The sequence below is a fragment of the Penicillium cosmopolitanum genome, assembly GCF_028827165.1.
Source record: "Penicillium cosmopolitanum strain IBT 29677 chromosome Unknown utg000001l:1.0-706529.0:1.0-706990.0, whole genome shotgun sequence".
In the NCBI taxonomy this organism is placed as follows: Eukaryota; Fungi; Ascomycota; class Eurotiomycetes; order Eurotiales; family Aspergillaceae; genus Penicillium; species Penicillium cosmopolitanum.
In genome coordinates, this window is record NW_026622671.1 from 685,621 (window position 1) to 694,509 (window position 8,889).

At 45.4% G+C, this 8,889-nt stretch overlaps 3 protein-coding genes across 3 annotated transcripts; 2 read left to right on the top strand and 1 right to left on the bottom strand.

Moving 5' to 3' along the window:
- On the top strand, positions 1 to 1,395 carry N7509_000145 (uncharacterized protein; the record flags this gene model as incomplete). Its single annotated transcript, XM_056624792.1, has 1 exon — positions 1 to 1,395. The coding sequence occupies one exon, from the start codon at positions 1 to 3 to the stop codon at positions 1,393 to 1,395; it is 1,395 nt and encodes a 464-aa protein (XP_056494893.1).
- Positions 1,396 to 3,161: 1,766 nt separating this feature from the next.
- On the top strand, positions 3,162 to 4,925 carry N7509_000146 (ankyrin repeat domain-containing protein; the record flags this gene model as incomplete). The annotated part of the gene is made up of 1 exon (XM_056624793.1): positions 3,162 to 4,925. One exon carries the CDS (start codon positions 3,162 to 3,164, stop codon positions 4,923 to 4,925), a length of 1,764 nt encoding a protein of 587 aa, XP_056494894.1.
- A 1,029-nt stretch (positions 4,926 to 5,954) lies between these two features.
- Positions 5,955 to 7,151, bottom strand: N7509_000147 (SANT/Myb-like DNA-binding domain-containing protein; the record flags this gene model as incomplete). Its single annotated transcript, XM_056624794.1, has 1 exon — positions 5,955 to 7,151. The coding sequence occupies one exon, from the start codon at positions 7,149 to 7,151 to the stop codon at positions 5,955 to 5,957; it is 1,197 nt and encodes a 398-aa protein (XP_056494895.1).
- Positions 7,152 to 8,889: the final 1,738 nt, after the last annotated feature.

Sequence of the window (8,889 nt, forward strand, 5' to 3'; positions counted from 1 at the left end):
ATGGCGCCGCAAAAGGAGAAAAAGCCTAAGGATGCAGAGAAAAATAACGGTATAAATAAATATTTTTCTGCAAAAGACGGGAAGAAGGACAAAGGCGAAAGTTTAGAAAGATTGGAACAAGGAATGAACGATGGAACTATCTCTCGTGAAAAAATAAACGCCGGCCTCCAACAATCCGTCATAAAAGATCATACGGGCCAGGCACCAATCAACAGTGAACAGTCTTCCCGATCCAAAAACAATGCCACAGAAGAAGTCGCACCCCATCAGCCACCCCATTTTGTTATATCGGAACCAAATGAAACAGAAGATGTCGACATGCAGTACTTGGAACCTAAGACTGCAGATCAAAATCATCCTCGCTCGGTCAAAAATGGGATTTCTCCTGGGGCAGAAGAGCAACTCCAAAAAACCCCCGCTCATCAGGGTTCATCTGTCGAAACAGAAGCTCTCCAGGACGAGGTATCTACTCCAGACCAATTGGAAGATGGCTGCTTGGCAGTTCTCACCCCAAAAGAAAAGAAAGCGAAGGGTAGCAAGAGCAGCGGAGACAAAGAGTATGATGAAGATGTCGTTATAGATGGATGGGGAACCCTGAATGGCTCGTCTTTTGTCATCATCCAAGATGGACCTTTCAAATACGCCTCTTACCGCTTCGAACGGAGAAGAGGCTACTCCGATCCCGACAAAGTCTACATTTCAGATAAAGCAGCGCGGATTTCTCGACTGAAGGACAAAGAACCCTCAGGCAAAACGATCCCTCGATACACAAGGGAGAATTTCGTGGGAATTTATGGCATTGTGTGTAGCAATGGGAAAAGAAAATCTACCTGGATGAAAGTTAAATGGAAGAATATCGGGTCTGGCGACGATGAGAACTTGGTGAGGGGGTGCTCTTGGGAGCCGAAAACCGAGCTTGTCCGCTTCTGGGGTGGTAAGAAAGCAAGCGAGGAAAAGACGAACGAGATCTGGGAAAATCAAAAGAAACGCTTTGCAGATTATCAGAAGGGAGTTGCCCCGAAGTTTGATTCTCAAGGACGTAGCGTCTATGAACGTTCGCCGACTCCCTGTCCACCCGACATGACGATAGACCAATACCGACAAGATCGAAAAGAAAAGCAAGACCGAGATGCTGCCAAAATCAAAACCGAAACTCCCAACGGCTTCCGGCGGCAGGCAGACAATCTGCAGTCTGATAAAAGTGCGATCAAAACCAAAGAGGAATTCATGGAGCAGAAAATGAAGGGTGACGAATGGGAAAAGCTCAGCGATCTAGATAAAGAGAAGCGAAAAGTAGAGCTTGAAGCGCTTTATGATGTCTATCTGGAGACCGTGAGAAGCTCTGGAGACGGCCCTAGCCACAAGTCAGAGAATACCCCCATTCCTGTCCGTTAATTGCGAAGTAATTGTAGTTTTACACTTTGATCTACCGCGTCGTTTTGTTAAGTCGTTTGAACATCAAAGAATGAGTGAGGCAACAGTAGTTAGTGAGTTAGATAGATAGCAGTCTTTCTTGAAATTAGAATCCGTATCAATTGATCTCTCATAGCCACCTATACATACATGAATTGATTTAAGTTTCCTGATTGTAGAGTAACCACATCACCCACTGTCTTTGACCTTTGTCGCGCTGTCGTACTAGACTTAGTGTTTGGTTTCCAAGAATCATCAATATTTGGTTTTATATTCTTTTTGATTTTTTGGAAAAAGTCGAAGCATTTACTCCACTCAACTATATACATAACCTCCTGGGAGAATATGTTGGAATATCTTCTCCAACTATGTCAAGTCCTCTAAGATTGATCTGCACTTTTTAGCCAAAAGTCCAAGACAGCGTCCTGGCAGTCAAGGCCAAAATCATCCCGTCTCAGATCAAATCGCGTGTGTAACCATTTTAATCAAGAATACATTTCAGTATAATGAGACTGTAGGTGGTATTTGTACATTTCTTTCAACGTGTTTATTAAGAGGGAGATTGTTGATCAGAGTTATGGGAAAGGGGACCGCACCTTTGTGAATTCGTCACACTTGATTTCGAAAGCCGAATATGGTGAGATCCCTTCTTTTTGAGAGGCACTCAATTTCAATTTCAATTGACTGAGTTATAAAAATAAGTAGTTCTTGTATCATCAGGATCCTCCGTCCTCCTCTTCGTGGTCAAACTTCCTTAATTTGATAGATTCACACAAATTTATCGCCCGCCTGAGTTCCCATTTGTGCTACGATATTGCTTCTCCATGTCAGGCTTCAAGACGCAGGAACCAACGCAAGACGAGTAAGTTGCATGTGGAAACAAATTTGAAACGTCACTAATGGACGAAAAGTAGAGATGTGAGAAGTTTGGTACAAAACGATGCCCAGCATGAACAACTTCCGAATGCTCATCATGCACGAACAGATTCTTCTCACGAAGGATCTCATGCTGGGCAAACCGAATACCTGGAGAATACAAACCTTCCTTTAACATTGATCCTTCCAACATTCCCGCTCCCGACCGTGCCGCTGACAGTCATCACCACACCTGGCTTACGGACATTCATACCGATTGGCCCGGCTTTGCCTACAAATATATCCAATGGTTCTGCTCCCTCTTTCACTGCCTCCATGTGGCTAACATTTTGTGCCCTTTTTCTGGCTGGAGCTATTTATCGAAGATGATGATCGGGTGATTGCCGGCGCTGAAGAGGCTTCTGTTTCTTTGGCCTAGGCTACAAGAATCAGTATTGAGGTAATTCTTGAATCACAATCGCCACTTTTTGAAATAAGCATGAATATTTCCAGGTACGAATGGCAGCATGAAATAAACAAGACTAGATTTCAATAGCGGGTTCCAAAAAATGGTAGCTTACTAGCAACTTATATTATAATTCAACACCACCTACGTCTCATTTTTCATTTAAATTTCCCAAAAATGCACGCATAGTTCCTAGGAGCTAACCCTGCTCCCAGGAGTAACGGAAGTCTAGATGCTTCTACTGCATTGCAATTTCCAATGACATATAATAAATACACGTACCGCCCTACTTATTCAGAGTCGCAGTTGTCAGGCCTAGCTACGACACTCGATAAACTGTTCACTATATGTTCATTCTTACGCCGCTTCCAGCGAACGACGTGGCGTATTCCGCATATCCAACAAGCTTTATCATTAAACAAACAAGATGAAGCTCCTTTCTCTTCCCCTAGAGCTACTTTTCTGTCTAGCAGACTTTTTAGATTTCTCACCGGATTTGCTTTCAATGGCAAAATTGAATAAACGATCAAGTCTTCTATTCCTACCGCTTCTCTACGCCTTCAATGTCCGCTGCCAGGATAGCTCTGCTCTGATCTGGGCCATCCAGCACAACCAATCGAAACTCGCGAAAACCCTACTCGAAGAGTATCGAGCAAACCCAAACACGACGGATGATAGATTTCGGACACCGCTGTTCTATATTCGAGGTATTCGAACAGAAAGGTATCAAATGATTCGTTCTTTGATCAAGAGCGGGGCAGATCTCAATTGGAGAGATGATCATCAGCAAACGCCATTACTGTACTCCCTCCAAAGGAAGTTCTTGCCTGTAGTCAGAGATCTTTTGGGGTGCTCTGGTACAGACGTGACTGCTCGGGATAGCAAGGGCCGCAATGCGATCTGGTATGCTACGGCCCATCAGGATAAGGATTTGGTTCGGGCCTTCCTGGAAAGTGGGGTTGACACTTTTACAGCCGACTGCAAAGGAATCGACCCCATTAACCTAGCTATCTTGAATCAGAACAGTACCATTCTTACCATACTGCTTGACCACGTCAAAACGAAGCCTTCAGCGGCAACCCTGGATGGCCCAAGCAGCCGTGAGCATCCGCTATTTATTGCCACGCGCAAAGGGTCAAAGGAAATGGTCCAAATGTTGATTTCCTACGGAGCAAATCTCAACATCAGGAACCGAAAGGGTCAGAGTTTGCTTCATCAAGCAGCCATAAAAGGACACAGTGATATTTTGCAAACTTTTCTCGATTACAACATGATACCTATTAATGCTACCGATACAAGGGGAGCAACAGCGCTTCATTTAGCCGCAAAGCATGGGCACAAATCGACCGTGAAGATTTTATTAGCTTTTCCCAACATCGAAATCAATTCCCGTGACGCGGACGAAGTCACACCTCTCTGTATTGCTATTCGTGAGGATCAACAGTCTGCGGCCATGCAAATTTTATCCGAGGAGTCAGCTGAGATCAACGCGACCTGCCGACACGGGCAAACGGCCCTTCATTATGCCGTACAAAATGGCAATATTCTGCTCGTGTGTGTTCTCCTCGAAATTGAGAGCCTAGATCCGAATATTCGGGACGGATGCGGCTGGACTCCCATCACCTATGCTGCATTAAGTGGCAGTCTACGATTGCTGGAGGTACTTCTCACGAGACAAGATATTGCGCTGAATGTTCGAAATGCCTCGCCGATTTTCTATGCCTGTGAGAAGGGCCATATGGAGATCGTACGTCGGCTTCTTGACCACAATGATGTCGATTTCGACAAATCGGTCTGGAACAAATCTCCTCTTTTCATCGCAATCGAAAATGGTCATACTGAGATCGCGAAGTTGTTGATTGGCCGGTGTGGTGGTATCGATGTCAACTCGCCTACATTGCTTGGAAGCACTGCATTGTCAGTGGCAGCGTCAAGCGGGAATCTAGAAATCGTGGAAATTCTGCTCCAAGATGAAAGGCTGAACTGCAAGGCCGAAAACAGTTTTGGAGAAACAGCGCTTCAACTGGCAGCACAAGAAGGAAATGAAGCAATCGTGCGAGCTCTTTGCCGTGATAAACGTGCCAGAGACCTTCCAAGCTTGAAGAAAGCGATCAGGTACTCTTCAAACATCAGATTGACATACTTTCTTCAAGAAATGGAAGAAATTTGGGTCCGAGAAAGCAGCACATGAAAAGAGCTGCTGTGTTACCGTTGATTTTCATATTTTAGTAGTGAGTGTAATGCGTTTGAGCATGACATCCCATATCAGGCTCAAATAATATTCAGAGGGCTGCCGCTTTAGTTTTTGTGATTCTATCAATTGAAAGCTACTTTCAATTCTCATGCCCGTAGAAAAGCCTTTGTAATTGACGGTAGATTCTGGTAGGTTTGTTGGAGTTTATCTCGATGCGATTGACTCTATTACGTCGCATAATGCAAGTGAACGGACCTATTTAGCCTCATATACGTATTTAATGCCATATTTTCGTAGAAATCGCTTGACTAGAACACATTCCGTCATTTAGGTCTGGATCTACTCAGATTTCGCCTAGGCTGAAGTCGAGATGGGGTGACCCCAGCCCGATGAGAAAAAAATGTGGACGATAGAAATCAAAATATAAGGGACAGAGATTTGCGGCTTCGAGACTTGAGGATCTGAAACCTGGCCAACGATCCAAGCACCCCCTGAGTAGGCCCTGAATCCGCTTGGGATATATGAGTTATACATGATGCTTTCATATTGATTAAATATTATAATACTTGCTGATATGGTTGTTATCGATCTTAGTATGAGGGACAGAAATGAGTTTACAATCACAGAGATATAGCCATACAATTGCTCCCAGTTTACGTGATCTTCCCTTTAACTGAGATGCAAAAACTAACCAAATCCACCAAATCCACCAAATTGTAGTGGCATACCGGACTGTAGTATTGAATCGATCTTCGCCGTCAGAATCCACATTCAAGAAGGGTCTAGATCAATCATGGCTTTACTATTTCTGGAATGTCAATTTTATCGCGAACGCAAGGTTATCATACATCATTCAAGGGCAAATTTGGGTAATCCCACTGGTTTGTAAGTTCACCTATGTATTATGATACTGCAAATGCAGCTTCATAAAAAGTTTGACACCGAACGAAGCATTTTCAGCTTTTCTCTAGCGACTGAGAAATAAGGCCAGCTTGAAGTTCATGTCAAAGGCCTTCAATCACAAAGTCACAGTCCAGACGACTTTTTCCTGGATAGTTTTGTACTCCAATGCACCTTGATAGACTGCGGACTCCTCCCAGGGTACTTTTCGTCAAAATGCCGAATTACTTCTTCCCATGGGAGGCCTTGCTCTTTTTTGAGTTTTACTAATAGGCAATCTTCCTCCGCAGAGTAACGCAGGCGTTTTCGCGATGAGCATGAGTTAGCTGAGGCATTTTGATTCCGGGATGAAGTCACCTTGTCACTTGGCATGGATCGTGAATTCGTGTTGACTTTCTCTGGGCGAGGCACACAGCGAGACAATGCACTCTCAAACAGCCAAGACAAGAATTGTAGTCGATCCTCCGCTTTAAGTGCGGAAAATTGCGCAAGAATTGTGGACAATGAAGCTTCCTGATGACCGGGGCGTTGAGTCGATTTTCCGTGCTTTTCTTTTGGACGATTGCTGATGACGACCGAGACTTTCTGAATTTTGGAAGACCGCCGTCCAGGATCGGTCACCTTCGGCAAGTGACACCGTCTGCCACGAGAACTGCCATTATCTGTATGCGAGGAATGATTGTCCGCGGTGAAGCCTGCCTGGCGGATTGTGCAAGTAGGTGCAGATTCTATGGTGTTCTGATGTTCTCCAGCTCGGTAATGTTGGTCCTCCAACATCGCCGGATCTATGGTCAAATCACTTGCGGAATCTTCCATCTCTGATGGGGTTGACTTTTGGAATGCCATAGACCGAGAAAGCTGATCGGGCGTGAAGAAAGGGTCGAATTCACATGATCCAATGCGGGCTTGCTGTTCGATATGCTCATCGACGGAATCAAAAATTAGACCATCCATGTCTTCGGGGCCTGGTAGATTCTCTAAATGCAAAATTTCCTCAAATTCGAAGTTTTCCGATTCTTGATTGCCAGGCGATATCTGGCTACTCAAATCCGGCTTCTGGTGATTCTGGTCGACAGATTGTGAAGCCCCATTGACGCAAGCCTCAAGGGGTGGGCGGACCGGAAGGGGATGTCGCTCAGGCTGCGGGGTGCAAGGGATCCGGGAATGGAGTGTCGAGTCCTTTGGATTGTTTGGAGATGGCGTGACGTTGAGAGAGACAGGACTTGGGTAGCGAGGAACATCCAGAGGGCCTTGCCGAGAGAATGCCTTCTCATTGGGATTCCAAGGCCGGAAAGATTCCAAACGAAACAATTCATTAGACATTTTCAGTCAGGCACAAAAGAGCATTCAAAGTGGGTGGCTCAAAGGATATCTCAAACGGAAAAAGAGCGGGAGCAAAGGAAAGCAAACTGCACTGAGGTTTTGGAATGGGGACTGAGGGTGGGAAAGGATATTCTGGCGTAGGGGGGAGGGGGGGATGGGGATTTGGGCAGAAGGGTTTGGGCTTCCTGGAGTGCCAAAGTGGTGGTGCTGCGCTCCTTTTATACACCAGCTCAAGAGGTCATTGTCTTGATAAATTTGATCCACCAAATGTCGTAGGCCAGCTCAAATACCACTCAGAAGCATGAGCATTGCAGCCAGATGTCCGCTATGTCCGCCCCCGTTTCCCAAAACATGCTTTTGTCGTAGCCTTGCCTGAATCAAGGCAACCGCCCCGCCCTTCAACCCTGAAATTCACCACTGGATACAAATGCGGCAATTTTTGCCATCATTTCATGTGAAGACGGCCAGCAAGATGAAATGATTGGCGGCGCACATTAGCCGGACGAAGGGCCGCGGAAATTGTAGGCCCACCGGGTCTCACGGCATTCACGAAAGACAGTGGGGAGAGGCAGTGCAATGCAACCTCGAGGTGGCGAGAGCGGTGCAGTGTCCAGCGGCATGTCCGACAAGATTCCGAATCCATTGTACACCGATGAGGCGAGGATATCGCGACATCGACGCCTGCAGCCCGAAGGGCGAGACAGCAGTCTAGAGATGAAGCTCTTTCTGAAGCCAAAACTTCATAGTAAGGTCAAGGGAGAATAAAGCAAAAAATCCACCGATTGAAAATTCATATCCATCCCGCAAAGATCGTGAAGCGTGAAGCGTGAATTTGAGCCACGGCGAAAGCTGGCCGAAACGAGCTGGATTCCTGGTTATGCGATATCTCCGATCAATTAAAGGGATCAGGCAACCAGACCCAACTCGTTTGACCCTAGTGGGGCGCGAAGGAAGGGGGTTCAGTCATGTCGGGAGGGCTGGAAGAAATGAAGGTGCGTGGGAGAAGTGCAGATGAGGACGAGCGGCCTTTTATAGAAAACGGGTGCAGAGTTGGGTCGGTAAAAGCGGCCACTGCAACGCTAAACTAAACAGGGCGACAACAATGGACGCGATACCGGAAAGGGCAGGGCCGCTGCGGGTTAGGGCAGGCGGTCACTAAGGGCAGAACGGGGAGCGAATGGCGGCCGTTTCTGGCCCCCCGCTCACCGTGTCAACTAATACTAATATTCAAAGCTAATCCTTATATATATATATATATATAAAGATTAAGGGGGGATATGAATATTATACAGATATAACTAAGATCCAGTTAAAGATATAACTAGGATCTAGTTGAAGATATAACTAAGATCTAGTTAAAGATATAACTAAGATTTAGTTAAAAGGCTTAGTAACCCTAAAAAACACCGGATCTTCGGTATACTAGGTAGCCGGCCAGATCTTCGGTATACTTAGTATCCGACCGGATATTCGGTATACTAGATAACCGGCCGGATAGCTAGATAACCGGCCGGATAGCTGGAATACTAGCTATCCGGTATAACTATTCTAAGGTTAAATAGGGCCTTCTTTCCTTTAGAAATAATAATATACATCAATCAGAATCCTCTATAATCAAGCAACTAAGTCCTTAATCTTATTGATTACTCAGTAATCAACTATCTATAATAATTCCTCCTTTATCTATATTCCCCTAAGCCTAGTAAGACCTTTGCAGTCTTATAAAACCAATACTAAT